General features: G+C 38.7%; 1 protein-coding gene across 1 annotated transcript in view; it reads right to left on the reverse strand.

Annotated features, from left to right (window-relative positions):
- The window catches only part of KCTD3 (potassium channel tetramerization domain containing 3), a 28,325-nt gene that overhangs the window by 2,362 nt on the left and 7,161 nt on the right, over window positions 1-18,802 (reverse strand). The window contains exons 4-15 of the mRNA XM_082050057.1: window positions 18,609-18,682; window positions 18,126-18,184; window positions 17,850-17,930; window positions 17,001-17,141; window positions 15,646-15,736; window positions 13,020-13,210; window positions 8,875-8,990; window positions 4,962-5,049; window positions 4,709-4,825; window positions 3,807-3,977; window positions 2,487-2,642; window positions 1,410-1,506 (exon numbers count right to left, since the gene is read on the reverse strand). Coding sequence (XP_081906183.1) covers window positions 1,410-1,506; window positions 2,487-2,642; window positions 3,807-3,977; window positions 4,709-4,825; window positions 4,962-5,049; window positions 8,875-8,990; window positions 13,020-13,210; window positions 15,646-15,736; window positions 17,001-17,141; window positions 17,850-17,930; window positions 18,126-18,184; window positions 18,609-18,682 — 1,382 coding nt within the window. The remainder of the gene's footprint in view (window positions 1-1,409; window positions 1,507-2,486; window positions 2,643-3,806; window positions 3,978-4,708; window positions 4,826-4,961; window positions 5,050-8,874; window positions 8,991-13,019; window positions 13,211-15,645; window positions 15,737-17,000; window positions 17,142-17,849; window positions 17,931-18,125; window positions 18,185-18,608; window positions 18,683-18,802) is intronic.

An 18,802-nucleotide genomic window follows, 5' to 3' on the forward strand; every position in this document is an offset into this window, starting at 1 on the left:
CTACCTGCCAGAGTTTGGCCAGTCAAGTCAGTACTGCTTTGATTTTCTGAGAAGGCACCAAATTTGCCATCAGAAAAAGGACCTTCCTTCCGCATTAAATTCCTTCCCCTGCATGACCAGCATGCTGCTCAGCTGCAGACAGTACCTTCCCCCCAGGTCCATCTGCAGTCTTACTACTTTTTATTTTTTTTAGGGAACGCCCATATGTTCGATGTCTATTTTCATTTTGCAATGAATAGAAACCAAAGGCGCTCTCACAGAATGACAGCAGCTAGCTCCTTCATATGCTAGACACTCTAGGAAACCAACCTGCCAAAACAGCACATTTAACCATATAAAAGATATGCAAAAAAATCCAAGCATGATAAATCCAAGGTTATCTGTATAGATAACGTTTGTCTTATGACAACTACAATATCACTTGACATGGCAGATCTCCATTGCTTTTTTCCCTTCATTTAAAAAGCTTATGTGGGGAGTGAGAGGAAAAGGACTCCCAAAAGTAAGCTGCTAAGCCACACTCCACACCAGAACCTCACATATTCTGGGTCATTTGTTTTACTGGCCCCTTGCACTGAGGTTTTTACTAAAGAGGTGACAAAATAAGTCATCTAAGAAAGTTCTCTACTACATACAAATCTAGCCTGAAGTAAGCAAAAAAAAAAAAGGCACATCAGTAATCTTCAGGTTTCTGTCTTCAGTCCTCAATTCACATGCCAATAGCATTAAGGCATCAACGTTTTCACCCAGATTCAACATTATTAGGCAAGAGAAGGAAGAATAAGAAGCAGCACAGAACTAAGATGCATCATTGTTTCTGATCTCTTGTCATCCTCCTAGCCTAACGGGATGAAAAGTGGCTGTGGTTATTTGGAAACTTTTTTTACTACATTGGCAGCAATATAGTAGAACATTATGAAGTCAAGATCAAGTAAATAATTATATAGTTGACCTAGTAAGACAGTCTCTCAGTTTTCAAGGTTCTAATATCTTCAAAGACAAGTGCAAAGCAAGATAGAAACTGTTTCTCTGTCTACTTTTGCGAGCAGCATAATACCTGCCAGTGGCAACTTTGGCGTTAGTTTTGAAATTTAATGTTAGCATAGTACTGTGGCTGAGAGTTACAGGTTCTGTGGAGGCACACAAATGTTTGTTTTGTGAGCTCAGCAGGTGAACAATAATGAAGTGAGTCTCTGATATCACATTTTTCAAAATGCCATTTGGCTCCCAGGTTATAGTAGATCATTAAGTACAGTTCTGTTAATAACACACAAACTAGAATTCAGCCAGAGCTGTCGAGCACATTAGAAGCTTGCCAAGTGCAGCTGCATTCATACCCAGGGATGGGAGACCCCACCACCTGAACAGTCCTGCCCTGTTCCCACTTAAAACCCTAAACATGGAGGTACCTTTTTCCAGTTGAAGACAGCCTTACAAACAGCTTGTTAGTGATAGGAACAACTTTTTGGATAAACACTTGTTGATCATCACGTTCACCAAAGGGTCCTAGAGAAAAAAAAAGAAAGATCACATCTTTGTTTCAGTTCCCTCACCACCTTCCCCATACAGTCCTAGAGACCCAAACTCATATTACTATGACCACTGCAAGTTTAAAGCATCAGGACCAGGGAATCAAAGATGACTAGCAGGTAGAAAAAGTAATCCAATAGTTAGAAGCCTCTACAGATACAAATCTTTTTTCTTCTTTTCCTTTAAAGGACACCCATTCATGAGTTTCCTGTATATTGCTGGTGGTATTATTATGTCAGTACAAACCCTACATTAAGCCTCTATAATAAGTACTTTCTTATTTTGCAGCTCTTAGGTGTTTGAAGGCTTGATCAGATTTCCTGCCACAGAACTGACCCCACCCTGTGTTCACAGGGAATCCTATTAATCAAAGGTTCATTTGTGAGACTCAGACCAGACAGGAATCTAGACTACCTGTCTACCCATATTTACTCGCATTCCTGCAGTATCTTGCTACAGCAATGTCCTCCCACCACTTGCTTCGGCAGCTTCACGGCTTCAGTAAACTTTGTCACAACTTCAAATCTATTTACAATCTATTTACATGCATGTGCAACACTTAAGCCTGACTGAACAGTGAACAGGAATTAACAGTAGAACCAAACGTTGCTGTGCTCATCTGCTTTCATGTAGTCTCCTGTGCTTTCTGTCATACTCTAGTTAAATCAAAAGTGATTTGCTCAAGGAAGAGGTGTAATATCTGTGTTTGAAAGTTTTTCCTCGCTTTTTCTGAACTTCAGAGTAAGCCCTTTAAGTGTATTCACTCTATAGAGCCTAAATAGTGAGTATTTCCAGGTGAATCTTACAGATCCCTGCCATCTTTCCAAGGGGAGAGCAGTACATAAGAGCTTACACCCATCAGCTGACTTGCATGTTATAGCATTGAAGGTCCGTTAAACCTTTATGAGAGCAGTGAATGTACCAGCTCATCACAGCGCATTCAAGAGACAACCTACCAATGTCATTTCCAGAACAGTAACTGCCATGACTCTCTGCTTCCTCCAGGGATAAGATTTTGAATGATGCAAGAGGTGTTGAGCCTGGCTGAGTTGATATCATGCCCCGGAACCGAGTCACAGTCCATGTCCGTACATGGTTGTTATCAGCACAAACTAGAAAGGAAAACATACAATAGCATTTACAAGCAATGACAAAACTTTTGAGAGAAACTTCTCTAATGATTTCTATATGTTGTTTTTTTAAGACTGAGCAATCAAGCAAAGTTCAGTCAATGTCAGGTGACATAGCATCTCCAAACAATTATCCAATAATCTACAAATTGTTGATGTCCTGTTTTCTATTAGTTTTGTCTCTTCCCTCAGAAATTCAAGAAACAAACTGTGGCAGGTGGAACACAACATTAAGGTCTGACTGAGTCAGCACCAGTAGCCTACAGCACACTTCAGTCCTCTGTGTGCAGATGCTAGGACAAGACATGCCATGAGAGCAGCCTGGCAGCAGAACCCTCCTCACACAGCAGTGCTCTTCTATTTCATTAATCAGTTACTTAGTTTTTTACATGCAGATATGCCCTTTCCTGGCACTGAGGGTTTGGTACCAAGTTGCAGGGGAACAGATGATCTCTGCGCTGTTTGTTTGCAGCATAATTGGATATCATGTCTCCTGTTCCATTTTTTTTTTTTTAAAAGGGATAGCAGCAGAAAGCAAATCTGTTCTCTGCCTTGCCCTGGTTGCTGGATTCTGGGTGAAACAGATTCTTACAGGGGAAGGAGTGATTGCATCCTCCCTGAAAGCAACAACTTTCCTGAGTATAAGAGAGGACAAACAGGACAGCACAACAAACACTGGGGGACTGTTGGGGAAAGAAGAAACACAGACAGCCCTTTGAAGCCATGGGAAGGTTTTTTCTAGGGCCCAAGAGAAGATAATGTGTATTCTGCTATAACTCAGAAAGCTCCTGAAAGGCTGTTAAAAGAAGACAAATCCTAAAGGACCTGCCCACAACAATAAGACTTGACAGGGATACATTTGTTTACAAACCCTTTTATTTCCCCGAATAGCAACCTTGGAGTAAGCCACAAGTGAAAGAACTAGTTGTTCCAGTATCTGGTCAAATAAAACCTTTTAACTGCTACAGGCTTTGAAGAATGCTTAATTTAAGAAAGAGGATCCAAGCTAATCTAGCCCCTCCCCTGCTCCCAAATCTGTCCCACTCATTTCTATCACATGTGGGAATGATGCAATTTATACAGCAATGCATACAAATACTTCATTGCTCAGGAGGAGGGGAGAACCAACCGTACAAATAAGATTACCTGACACAAGGTGTTTCTCTGAGAGCATGATCTTTGTAACAGGACTTCGATGAACTGTGAAGGTCTGAAAGAGCTGAGGCGCAGACCCAACTGTTTCAGGATGCTGTACAATCACCCTCACGGCTCCAGAGCTGGTGCCATATGCAATCTCAATCCAATTGCCACTTACACCTAAAGCAAGCAAGAATACAGTTGTAGAGAATAGTACTTCCAAGCTTCCACAGTAGGATACATATTTATTTTAAACACTGTTTACTCATTATTTTCCCATTAACAGAGAGGACCTTTTGCCACTAAAAAAAACCCATGTTCGTTTAATTCCATACTCTAATCTTCAACACTGTCTTAACAAAAGCCTTCTCTCCAAATCTCTCCTCCCTCCTAGAAGTGTGAAAAGAGATGGATGTAGTCATATGATCAGATATTTTGGAACTCCTCACAGTGATATGGTCAATATGTGCCACATATTGCTTATTTTTCTGCCTTATGGGGGTCAAATGGGAAAACAAGGCAAGAGCAAAGAGGACTACAGTTAAAAGGTCACTGTGGTATCAATATAGTTATGTGGGTTTGGGAGGGGGTTTGCTTTGTTTGCACACATACATGTACATACATGTACCTAATTATACATATGTACAAATGTAAGAGGAAACAACTATGCCTAGTGTTCATCATTTATTTGAAGATGACTAAGTGAAGAAAAATTCATTGTTTAGGTCAGGGGCTATCTTGTCTGCTTTAGCCCTGCTATGCAACTGCAGAAAAAGTCCATTTAGGAAAACAAACAACCAACCAACATCAAAACAAACAAACAAAAAAACCCAACCCAAACAAACAAACCCACCACCCGCACACAAACAAAAACAACCTGCATCTGTAACAGACAGGAATAGAATACTGACTTGTTTTAGGTGTGAGGTAGACACTGAGTGCTGTTATAGCATCATTGGAGGGATCATGGTACAATTCTGTCACTAGAAGATCATTGTCTTTCATTCGCAATGGGAACTTCTGCATGTCTGTGGGGAAGAGCCATTTGTTTATTGCTCTGAATAGACAGAGTTGTTCTGATGCAACTGAGACCAACTAAAGAATTTAAGAACAGAGCTGCTCAGTACCGCCTCCTTTTTATTCCATCCTGGCCCCATTTCTTACCTATATAGTAGATAGAGCCATTGTTACAGCCCAACAGCAGAAAAGACCCAGCAGTATCATAGCTTGTGATAGGAACAACATCCTGAACCTAGTACAAACAAAATGGAAAGAAAAAAAAATAAATCAAGAAGTTAGGCTGCTACTTTCTCAGTTTTCAGACATTTTCAGTGCATTTTGTTGAAGACCACCTGAGTTTGGTACTGGTCTGAAGCTGTTGTGCATGCACTTGCACATAAAATGGCATTCTTAAAATACTGCTGGTAGATCATATTCCTCTGCCAAACTTAATCCTGAATCATGAAGCTCAGCAGAACGACACAGACAAGTTAGCACAACTGTTTTGGAAGATCCTTCTCCATATGAAGGCACAAAGCTTAAAGTGTTGCAGCTAAAGCACATCTTCAAAAGAGGATTTTTTTTTTTCCAATATGCAAAGTGAATGTACGTCACACTTCCTGTCCTATCCATTCTTCCTTTTCTGACAACTCCTTAAGAGGTTGCTGGGCAAAGGAACTACATGTTGCCTCTCTAAGCCCTCTTTTACCTCCCAGTTCTTGTGTCCCTTTGCCAGCCTCTATGGATATCTCAGCCTCTAGCAGATATATGAGGGAAAAAAAATTCTTGTCCCACTACAATACCCGCCTTCCAATACACATCCATACCAAGTAAACTGAAAGGCAGCACTGTCATATTTTACTTACTTGTCTACAACTTAAGGTGAGGGATTAAGAATGCCCTCTCTTTGCCCTCTAGGATCAAAAGGAGCGCTTATCCCCTCAGGTGGGACAGAGATGTCAAGCAAAGAAAAAGTTAAGCTTATCCTAAGTATGGTCCCCCATCTCAAGCAATTCTTTTTTGCTTCAGTCCTGAGGAAGAAAAAGCCAAAAGCCATTTTTTATCCAGAGCACTCAAAGATGCACAAAGTCACAGCATTTTTCCTGTACTCCATATGTTTCGGTCAGTCCACTTAACGGACACTGAATACTAATTCATGGAAATTTCAGCTTAAGGTCTCATTTCGCTCTGACCAACAGCATCCTTCTGATCACTTCAGAGACTTGCTAAATTGTTTGTCAAATATCTACAATGAATCTGTTGGATAAAAGCAAAATAAACCAACCAAAGAAATTTCTCCACACCCCAAAGAGCTAGCATTCAAAACCGGTACTCATTCCTAACCTATGGATAGTCTGTAAGCCTCTAAAACATATTTTAAGCCTATCACTTAGCCTTACAAAGAAGGATGCAACCTGAATACAGCTTCTGCATATTTTCCAGGGGGGGTGGGGGAAAGAAGCACCTTCCCCACTTCTTTGTTTAAAGAATTATGCCTCTCTCACATTCACCCATAATTCAACAGAGAGCCAATGCTAAAAATAAATTGTTACTGGAAAGCACTTGGATTTTCCTCGTACAACTGACGACTGAATGATCTGGAGAAGAATCCTTTCCAATTACTGAAAAGAATTGCTACTCTTGATCTCAATGCTTTCACACAGTATTTTTTCAGATAAAGCTGTTTAAGTACCCTCCCCTCCCCACAGTCAAAGTCATACTACACCTAATTAAATAATCTGTCTAACGATCTGGGCCACAGAGCTTGGTTTCAAAAGATTTATTCTTTTCCAGACTACTTTAAAAAAAGAGAAGTACAAGAGCAGAGAGGCAAGAAACTAAAGTCTCTAAGACTTAGTCTCCAAGACTAAGAGGCTATGGATCAAGGTGCAGTGTGCTCTCTGGTTCTGTGGATCAAAGGTATATACAGAAGTTCTCCCATGTGCAAAAGGTTTACAAAACTAGAGGAAACCCATCCGCAGGTACACCACTTCACTCATCACCTTGCAGAAAACAAAACAACTGCAAGGAGAGGTCTGAGCAAGAGGATCCGCAACACTGCTGACAGCAGAATTGGACTGACTGGGTCAGAAAGATCACAGAAAACAAGGAGAGTCCTTTCTTCTGCAGCAGAGATAGGAACACCAGAGGTTATTCAGCAGTTGCACCTGCCAAGATGTGAACCTTCATTAGGAAACAGCAACCCTATAAAACAAGCACTGGTAAAACACCGCCAGTGAGAGTTCTCACTTTACAGACCAAGTTTTTCTGTCATACTCTATTGCTTTATGTTACCTCTTATTCTATAGGGTGTAATACATCAAATATAAAAATCACAGTGTAAGGAAGGATAGCTTTGCACAAACTAAGTTCCTGAAAGTAGAACTCAGAAAAGCATCGGGAAAGAAAGCCTGGAAAGAAACAAAAGGGTTTGGTCTGAAATGGAGCACTGGCACATTCTGTTCCTCAAAACCTCTCTTGCTGCAGCAGGCATGATTACATCCTAAGTTCAGAGCTATGGGCAACTCATGGAAAGCATTTACACAAATATCATGTTTTCTCATAAGGAATTTAAAGATCAGACATACAGTCCTGCCACTTAAGGCTGTTATGGGATTCTTCATTAAGAGTATGTTCTAAAGGAAAATGAAGATCTATAGGAAGATATTTTTTTCTTCTCCTTACTAGCAAAAGTGTCTGAGGTGCAGAAAGCATTTTGAAACTGGTTGGAGTAGGAGGGGCGCAGGTGTTTGATTTGTTTTTTTTTGTTTGGTGTTTTGGTTTTGTGGTTGTTTGTTTTGTTGTTGTCGGGTCTTGTTTGGTTTGGGATGGGGGTATTTTTGTTGTTTGTTTTAAAGGGAGCTATTCTCATCTTCTAGGAAAAAAAAATAAAATAGAAAACCAAAATCTTTGTACCACATCCTGGTACAAAGATTTTCTGCTTTTCAGAAAGAAATGCTTTCACCAAAGGAATGGTCACTCAAACTGAGGAACTATTCATGTGATCTGAAAGATTTCTGTGGCTCCCCTTGGAAACAAAGACGATGATGGGACATCGTTATTTATTCCTTCTGTCTTGCTCCTTTAGGAAACATTGCCAAATGCCAGTTTGTCACATAGTACTAAGTTGTCTCTTAACAGAAGTTTTGCAAGGCAACACTAGAGCTTTAAATAATGTTTTGTTTAATTCAAGACCATACTAACATGTCTGTCTCTGCTGCAGAAGCAGTGCTATCCCATGCTTATTATTTGTGTTATTTGTTAGCAGTACTGTCACTCAGGGTTTGACTCAGAACTTAGTCAGCAAACACTGCAGCAGCCGCAGGTCAGTTCTGCCTCTTGAGATTTGCAAAGCAGTTTCGGGATTTTTATTGCATCCAGGATTTGTTTCACAAAGACGTTCATCTGGCTGTGTTACAAGCTTTGTTATTCACATGAATGCTCAACTGTTTTCTCAGACTCACACAGACTCCAAGGATCTCTCTGTTTAACATGCATTCTGACAATAGGAATAAAGTCAGAACAGCCACTCCAAGGATCTCTCTGTTTAACATGCATTCTGACAACAGGAATAAAGTCAGGACAGCCAGAAGCATCCACATGCAAGACAGACATCTTTAAAGCATAATGTATATTTCTGCTAAAGAAGAGTCTCCCATTGTAAAATCTTTTGAGATCCCCAGATACCAGACTGCCTCCTTGTTTTCTTCTTTCAGATGGTGCAGAATTGCCGTCACACATTCCCCACAATTATTTTTTTTTATTTCCTATGATCCTAGTGAATATTTACAAAGTTAGCAATCCACACAGAAGCTTAAATATACACACACTTGACATTTGTTACTCCAAATCACACCACGTCCTTTTATTTGAAAGCCTAAAAAGCATGTTGGTGGTACCACCAAACAATTCAACATTCTGCTTACAGGCACTATACTCAGCTACCAAGGTGGCAAACTCTGGGCTAAAAACCCTGTGACAAGCATTTCACGCATACTTTTAGATTACTTTATTCTCTTTTTACTAGAAAGACATACTAGTTTATTAAAAGCGATGCAGAAAATTGAATTGAACACACCTGCCAATGCTGAGTCACAGCGTTCCACACTCCCACTTTCCCCGTATGGCTTGTAGCTACCAACTGGTTGCCAATGAAGAAGAGAGCGTCTACAGGGACTCCAAGACTGAACACTCCTACAAAAAATGAAGAGTCTATGAAGCTCATCTAAAACAAAGAGAAAAAAACAGTAACAATGGAATCTCTTTGCTATTATTAAATGTCACACTTATTACAGTAGCCAGTAAAGAAAAGCCAAAACTGGGCTTGCAGTGTGCCAGGTAAGTTACAATTCAAGCAGCAAACTGGGTTCCGTTAAATTAAATGAGAGTGTGATGTCATCTCTGCTGATGCAATCACTACTTGGAAAAAAGGAGGCAAGAGCAGGAAGAAGAGCCTATGCAAAATATGCATTCTTTATTTTTCTGCAGCCATCAAGTTCACAAATGGTTTTAAACATCCCAAAGTATTTTAAAACCCCCAAAATCCTATTACAGCAAGCAGGATTCTTGTTTTGTGGTTTTTTGGTGGTGGTTGTGTGTTTGTTTTTGTTGGGGGAAGGGTTGTTTGTTTAGGTTTTGTTTGGCTGGCTGTTTTTTGTTTTGTTTCTTTTTATCTGTGACTATTAGATGTCATTTAAGAAGCAGTAATTTCATGGGTTTTGCTAGACAGACAAATTTATGCCATACTAGTTTGCAATTACCTTTTCAAGTATTACAAGTTCTCAGAGCTTTTTTGTTCAGTTGGTTTTTTTTAAAGTCAAATGGAATAGATGCAGTCTGACAACATATTTTAGAAACTAAATTAGGCTACAAAGCTTCATCCTTATTCTTGGGAAAAGACTGAACATCCCCAACGTGACGCTACTTGAATACATTCGAATTTCTTTTTTAGCAGAAATACTTGAATCCATAAAAATAAGCAGCCTGCAAAAGCCTATTTCTTTGTTTCTTTCTCTTTTCATCTCCAGATCTTTAAGTTTGGTTACAGCCCATGAGTAGAGACTACAGGCTATTAAAAACTGAAACTATCTATGGAACCAGTTTCACCAATCATCACATACTATTCAAAATCTGGATGATAAAACTTACCAGCAAATGCTGGCCTTCCAAATAAAGGAAATATGGCGTCAAGAACATTTCACTTAATAAAAATCAAAACACTGCAGAACATGACAGGCATTGATGACTACAGTTATGGTTGACCTTAAACATCTGAGCTTTTCCACAAAATCTGTCCTCTCTTTTGAGCTTCCTAGTCTCACAATAGATCCAATATGAATATTTTTGTTGAACTGCAAATGGGATAGCATAGCACATTTTGTACTATTCATTGTACCATGGATTTAAAAGTTACAGCAAACTAAAAGGGTCTGAGACCATTTCCAAGTTTGCCAGCTATGAAGTCCAGCAAACAAGCCCTGTAAGCAACTCAGTTTGTAAGTAATTCCAGACTACTAAGTTTTACTGCTTGGTAAGTACAAAAGTCATTATGACTGGGGATACATTACACTATCGAGTGTCAAGCTTCACTCACAAGCTTCCTATTCCATACTGTTCACTCTACATATTTATATTACTCCTCACTAATATACTTTAACTGCAGCAGACAGATGTCTTCAAAACTAGACTACCCAATAGCTGGAAAATTTCCCAACATTGTTTTAGATAAATTCAAATGAACAGAGTGCCATTCCCAACCAAGAAGCAGCCCTCTGTTAAACCCCAAGAAGGAACCTCAGGAAGCTCAATATATACTTATGTTTTAATTAGGATGCTAAACTGTTTTCCAGGTCATGGTACAATCACTCGATGCAGATAAGATTCAGCAGTACAGGGCACGTGAAAAAGGCAGTAATAGAAAAATCCACAGAAACAACTAGAATTGATTCCTCCAGAGAAGGATGAGGTTCAAGGAAATCAAGGAAGACAGCTTGAATGGTCTGGAGGAATTTGAAGTGTCAGTCCTGCTTAGGCTCAACAATCTTGAGATCCATCCACAGGGGAGACAATGCTATACGTAATGACAGGCTCTTGTCTTAAGGGTCCCTCTTGGTAAAATACTGCTTACAGCAGCAATCCAGCAGCAGTGTCTTATGTAAGTAATATTGAAAGGAAAGCGAGCGCTCTGGGAGAGCTCTATCACAAAGATGCCAGCCCACACAATTTTCTGAGGATGGTGTCGCCAGGCTCCAATGACTGTTTGAAACACGCAGCTTCTTTCAGAAGATGATAGCAACGTACTACATCTCTAACACAAAGCAGGACTGCAAGCACCTGCCACTACAAAGAAACAAGACAGCTGTAGTCAACTTATTACTATTTAACACAAGTGTATTTTAGATTTTTATTTATTTATTTTTTAAACCAAGCAGCATGACCTATTATCCAAAAGAGGAACAGTACATTTTGTTCAATGTTAGCTGGACTAAAGATTCAATCCTGTGGGCACTTTCTCTCTGCTCCTCCTGGCCCCAAGCGGCACTTCCTTTGTTTTACAAAGTCACTTCAATGCAGTACAGCCTGTTTAGCAAAAGCGCTTTCTTCAGTTTTGTTGCCATGTTCAGTCATAGTCTGAGTTACCAGAACCTTATAATACCAGCATGTTTTAGAGGTTTTATTTGAAGTAAAAGTCCCTTTATTGTATTTGCCTCTCTTTGCACTTGATTTCCAAAAATCCAAGATGTTGCTTCACATGGCTTATTGCAAATCCCAAGGCAGCTAAGTCAAAACAGAAAATGCAGGAGGAAAGTCAAAGCATAGTGCTTAAAGCAATGCCTGTTACAGAAGTACAGCCGTCATGCCAACCCCTCCCTGCCTTTAAGAATTGGTCAAGGGCAGCATAACAGAAGAAAAGGCTTCTCAAGTATAACATTTCCTCCCTGTTTAATAGAGATATTTCACATTCAACTGTTAGACACACTTTTCAGATTTTTTTTAAATACAATTAAACTTTTTCTGTTCCTTTTCTTTGCAGACCACAATTACATAAAAGAACTCTATGAACCACAAGTAAAAGAGCAGTATATGGCTGCATCATGTCATACAAGACCTCTGCTTTTACCCATCTCTAAATCTGACTTGCTGCTTCTACTCATTCAAGTATGAAAAAAGCAACAGTAGTTAACATAGCTAAAAATCCCTGGAGCACCTTTCAAGTAAGCTTTTCCTTTAAGGGCACATGGATCAAAACGTGAGTTTTGTCATCTTGACTTTAGTTAATGATATTAATTCTCATGATTTCAACTACTGAGATACATCTAATAACAAACCAACTCAGCATTCAATTTCAGAGAAAAGTGTCCACATAAGGAAATTGCTGTCATACTTTGTTATCAGTATCCACTGCCAGAAGAAACAGACGTTACTGGCATAACACCGTGGATTAGGCTAACAGAAGTTCCTAATAATGTTCCCTTCACTGTCTCACAAACTTGCCCTGGATTTGAACGACAGTGAGTCAGACAAGCCATTATATCAGTACCAAGGAATGTTTTCTTCTGAAAATGTCTTCTTGCTGTTTCTAAAGCCTTCCTAATTGTGTGTCCTTCGGCGTCAAGGTGCAGAAGCAGCAATTCCTGTATGCTTAGGGGAGTCGAGTGTGCTTTTCCCTATCTAGATATCTAGACACCCAAGTTATAAAATGAAGACATTTTCATCTTCCAAATTCCATTTATGAACTACATTTGGCAGAGAACTGAAACCTTTTCATCATCTCTGTGCAACAATAGGGCTTTAAGAAGACAAAGGAAAGAAAAGAGCAGAACCTCTCAGTATTGGTAGCTTTCCATCTCAGAACCTTAGTTCCTCTGTGCTATGATGTAGATTCAAATGCAAGTCCAGGGAAAAGTTTAATTTGCATCTTCACACAAAAACTCAAGCTGAACTAAACAGTAAGTATTAGTTAGTATTACTTAGTATCTGTTCAGTAAATAGGCTACTTTCTTATTATTCATCATTTTGCTTTTGAGAAAGGATTCCTCTAGCATGACAGGGAAGAGAGTTAATATGCTCCAGTGTGTTGCTTACTATAGCTTGTTTTGTCATTTTGTGTCATTTTGTCATCACCAAACACTGCTGATCATCCACACCTCAAAATAAGGTCACAGACTTCTTTCTGGTTACAACCACACACACACATCCCAACCACCAAGGAATTATAGTTACCAATTTCACTGCCACTACCACCATCTTGAATGCTCCACAAAATTATGCTACTCTCCGAGGCAACTGCAACCATCTTATCCTTGTCTCCATGAGGTCCTCCAACCACCTTCGCGTTGAGAGCCACTCGCTCAATTGTCCAGTCCAGGTAGGGACTTGTGAACACCTGCTGCCACCCAGATGATTCTTTAATTCTGGAAAGGCAAAGGAGGGAACAGGGAGCAGCTTAGACATTCAGAAACAGACATCTCAGCCTAAGCCTAAACCAATGTGGATGATCCAGCCAAAAGCTTGGGTTAGCCAAACACTAGAGAATGAGGTTCCACATAAGACTTTAGAAGAAATCTCTATTAATTTCCAGAGGCAAGGTGTCTTACATGTCCTGTAAGATGCCCAATCACACTCCAGCATAAAGCTGTGCTATCTAGTCACATTTTCAGTTTATGGTATACTGTAAACAGACCATACTGAATTGACAATATGCTTTTTTTTTTTTAGAGAGTCATTTGCCTGTACAATTTTAAAGACTTATATGATGCCAGAAAAGCACAATTTATCTGATTTAATTTTAGGCAATAGTATAGATACTTTGCAACTGAGCTAGAGCACAGTAAATCTGAGTATTTAAATTATAAGAATTTTAACATGGAAAGCAGAAATGTATCTATAGTACTTTTTGCCATTGTTGCCATTCTTTCATTTCAGCATTGCATCCTGCCTGGAGATGAAGTACTTTGGATCACTGTGTTCTCCCTATATGTGCAGAACAAATTGCAGTGAAGAGACTCAAGAGCAGGACTGCAATATCCATAAGCCTTTAAGTGCAACCAAGACATTCTCACAAGCTTTATTATCAAGTTTTGAAGACTTATGCCATACTTCAAAGGGGAAAAAATACTACCTTTAGGATGCATCGTGCCTTGCTGTAGAGCTTTTCACTAAAATTACTTTGATACGTATTTAAATAATACCTATTACAAGAAGCATAAAAGGAAGTCACAAAACTAAACATCTGAGTATATTTCATAGTTTACTGCATGGGATTCACTGTCCAGTCCACTACAAATTACCACTTATTTTGAGAAGTGATTCTGGCTAAAATTCAGGTGTTGCCCTTACATGAATATAACCCTTACAAGAATCTTAAAAATCACACCACTTGACTAGAGCACAATAGTATAAGCAAGCTATACTAAAATTTGTGGGTAGAGAGAAGTACTTTAAGTGTATGCTGTTCTCCTCAAACACTAGATATTCAAAACATCTGGGCAAATTCACTTGTCAAGCAATAAAAAGGAGCAGGTACTAAGATGCAGCAGAGAGGGGAAAAAACTTTTACCAAAGCTGTATAATAGCAGAATGGAGGAGGGAAAATTCCACCATTGTATTCTTAGAATTCCTGCAAGATCCAGAAGAAAAAAATATTCAAATCAAAACAAGACTGCTACCTTGAGCCATTATGAAGAAAAGCAGCATTTTAAATTGGCATATTGACCTATGTCCTCTTTCAGCAACCATTCGAGTAGGACATGCTTCATCAAAAGCATCACTAATGACTGAAGTTCAACGGTAACAAGTCTCATTAAGAGATCACCAAGCAGGAAAGAAGCACTTTCACTTAAGTGAGCAAGCATCCAAGGAAAACAGTCAGAAATAAATTCCTAAGGAGGGGACAATTAGCACAAAGACAATTGCAAATCATTGCCTTTTTCTCCAGTCAGACCATATTAATGTTCTTGTTTCCAATTATGCTTAAATAGAGCAAAAGAAGCCACATTTAGCACAAATTAAAGCAAAACAAACTGCTATGGTGAACACAAGAGACAAGTCAATGTGATTTAAGTTACGAAGTTTAAGCAAGCATTCTATATCGTGAAAAAGGCAGCAAACTGTGGCTTCAGCTTGGCAGTAAAGAAAGAAGCTATTCACATTACACTCTTTACTCTCTCTTCTGTTTCTGAACCACACTAGGACAGCAGTATTTGGTTTTGGGAACAGCTCTTGTTCAAACATTCCTTTCCTTCTTTTGAAAAAGACAGCCACTAATTAAATCAAGACTACCAGATGTGAACTAAGAACAGCTTCTGTAACATGAAGATGTTATTTATGTTCATCTGATCTTAAAAAATAGCCAGTCTGTTAATAAGACATTAAAGACATTTTTCATCTGTCCAGATGAATTAGCAAGTGCATAACAGTTTTGCTAAGCCAAAAAAAAAAGAAGTTGAAGATGAGGTACATCACTTATGTAGCAAAAATCCATTAACTGGTTCAAGTTCTTTGATAGCCTAACTTCAAGGACTGTCTTGAAACCCATATAACTAGGAAGAACATTTAAAATTATTCTTTCCTTTAAAAGCCTGCTTTAAAACAGGCTTTTGTAATAGTTAAATTGTAGTCTGTTACTTTCGGAATGACACCAAGAATTGCCATAAAAGCAGCAAAATTTGAATTCCTATCAAGCAGTTTATTTGCACGAGCACAAGTGGCAACTGATATTTATAGAAGTAGACTGAATGCATGTGATCTACTGCCATTTCAGAGTAAACCAGACTTTTTGCTTTGCTCACAACAAATTCTCATTTGTTTTTTTAGATTCCTGTAACCTAACAATCAATTATATTCATACCTGTAGCAAACAGCAAAATGGGCATAGGCAGCTACTATCCAATTGTGGTGGCCAGCTACTATTAGGACTTTCCGTGGGTCCACAGGAAAGCCTAAAAACAACAACAAAGCTAAAGTCAGTCAAGTGATGGGTATGAGAAGATGAACAGAGACATCTAAAATAGGATAGAGCTCTCTGCTAGGATATGCAACAAAAACTTTGATAATTAAGTTTCTGAACAAACATTTGTAGCTAGATTCTAGTTAGCAACATTGTTCCTCACAATCCTTACAACTGTTACAGTTCTTACATGAAAAGAAGTGACTACAATGCAAAGTGTTCAATAGAAGAAAGAGGCAAGTATGCGCCTTGGATTTAAAGCCTGTCAAATAGATAAATTATTTTATCAAATAAGAAACACTGCTTTATTTTGTAAAAGTTCTTTCCAAATAGGTGGTGTAACCCTGACTGTAAACTGAAATTTCCAGACTGTAAACTGAAATTTCCAGTATCTCAGAATACCTATGGCTCCTTCATTTATTATCTAGTGGGAGCACACCTGTTTCTGATCTATAACTCAGGTTTGACAGAAGTGTTGGATGGCACTGGAAATCAATGGTTATGGTTCTACTCTCCCTGAGTTAGCTCTCAACCTTGATATGCTAAAGAACTAATGCCTCAAGACTGCATCTTGTGTCTCATTTTCCCCAATACTGCCCTCTTCCAAACCTTCACAAAGAAGAATTAGCAAATCATATCCACGACCTATTTTCATGTTACATGGATACAGATTCACCTTTTAACACACTAAAGATTTTCCTCATACTACCACAATTTACACAATTATAGCAGAAACATAACACTATAATAGCATCATTTTGCTTGCAAAGTCAGAGCTGGAAAATAACATAATTGAAGCTTATCTTATTTACAGTTACATATATTTTATATGGAAAGTACTCTAGGCAAACAACTGAAGACCACCTTTGCTCTAGAAACTCAACTCTTGCAGGGCAAGATAAGTACCAGAAGCAAGAAAGAGGCACAAGAGCAGGAAGGAGATCCCAAAGACCAAGAAACACTGGTCTGTCTGGTTTTTATCATGGCTTTAGTACAGCGTAAGGCATTTGTCTAAGGGGCCTTACTAAGACTGCATGAAGAACTTTGATTTGCCTTTCTCTCAGCCTCATGTCTTGGTTGTGCAGCAGTGAGCCTTAAATACTGTATAGGGAGTAGTGTTTAAGTAAATGTTCAGCAATGTAAGATCAGGCAAACGCAGAACAACAGACTGAAACAAGAAACAGTCACTCAGTTTTTATTTCCCAGTGACAATCATCTGCACAATTTGTTTTGGTTTTAAAAGTGACATTTCTCACCTAGCCTAACTGTACCTTCCCCAGTACCAGCAAGCGTAGGTTGGACACCACCTCCATGAATCTCACTCTCAGAGCTGTTTTGACCAGTTCTAGCATCAGCTGGTGGCCCAGCAGTATTATTTATTTTACGGTTAGGAATGCCTATAAAAGAAGAGAGATGTTTTGTGCCACTTCATAAACTTCAGCAATATAACAGGTATTAATTAACTTTCAAACTACAGGATTAATACTTGAGCATTTTGATCTAAAGTCTAATTCATCTGCTATAAGAATTAGGCAATATCATTAACACTGAAACAGAAAATGCTTTTGCTCTCCATGTTCACATTCACAATCTAAGGAACTATCTTCAGAAAACTTGTCAACAATTGGCTAGATATCCCTTACACTTCATGTTAGCACATGAACTGTGTTCATCTGTACAGAGAAGTAAAAATTTAACAAGTACTCATATTGTTAAGGAAAGCTCATTTGTGCTGATATGTCGTCTAGACATAGGACACGTAAAGCAATTGTACCTTCAGAAAGAAGAAAACGCTTCATACTGATAATATTTAACTGAAGTATACTTGAAGAACCTCTACTTTTGTCCGCTACCAAACACAGCCTGTTTCGTATTAACATGCCATCCCCCCAGCCCAGTACTCTAAATATGCCATTTCATACAGCATATAGATAAAAGACTTGGTTTTGAATCAGAACGATGCTTGGTTGAACCATTCTTCTTAATCTTTCCATAGGAAAGCCTTCTCTTAACAGTCTGACAGCTAAACTACCTCAGCCAGTCACTCCCACAAACCAAAGCAATAAATGACTGCAAGCGACATCAAATCATGAACACAAAAGTACCTGGAGGAGGCAGGTAACCGTGAAAAAGGACACTGCCACAAGAGGAGCGTTCCAGTTCCTCACATAGTAGCAATCTTCTCACTAAGGTGGAAAAACAGATATGACCATAGCTTTCACTTCCCAGGAAACGTTACATTATTTCAAATAACCTTCTTTATCAGTAAGTTTGAAAATCTTCATGGTCACCACTGCCCAGGACTTCTAAGTGCATCATTACTATAGTAATAAATGTGAGATTACCTCGTATTAAAAAAAAATATATATATATATATATACCTAAAGGAGTAATTCCATAGAATTCAGCTTCATGCCTGAGAACATTAATACTCACTCCCCTAGAGAAAGAAAAAACAAACAAAACAACCACACAGAGCAAGTCAATATCTTGAATATAAATACTTGCATATAACTAGATTACACAATGTGAACATCAAGCGACCCATTTAGTGAATTACCACCAAATGCACTGAACATGTGGATGTGTGAGATTTCAAACTGATCTTAATATCAAGTATCTTTCAATAAAACAAGGACAGACAAACATTGCCACAAGTGGTTTAAATTACAAGAATCCACTAACAAAATATAATGCTACCATTTCTGCCTCTACCACACCATGACATGACCCCAAATCCACCAGGGAGCTACCTATATCAGGCACTCAACTAGCTGAGTAAAACCAAGCAATCTTCATTTGAAAAAGTTTTCTAATTCATCAGATGAAATTAATTTTCAGTTGAAAGAATTAGAACTTCTTACCGTAAATCTAACTCCTTTGTGCGAAGAAAATTTAAAATGGGTGCAAATGCTGCTGGATCTCGATCAATAAATATCTGCAAAGAAAAATTGCTGTGCTTTTAACATTATTATGGAGCAGCTGTCCACTAAAATGCTTTTTTAAGCTGAGTATGAGAAAGAGGAGCGGAAGATGAGGCAGTCAGCAGACAAACATA

Source organism: Streptopelia decaocto, assembly GCF_964273445.1.
Source record: "Streptopelia decaocto genome assembly, chromosome: 3".
NCBI classification, from domain to species: domain Eukaryota; kingdom Metazoa; phylum Chordata; class Aves; order Columbiformes; family Columbidae; genus Streptopelia; species Streptopelia decaocto.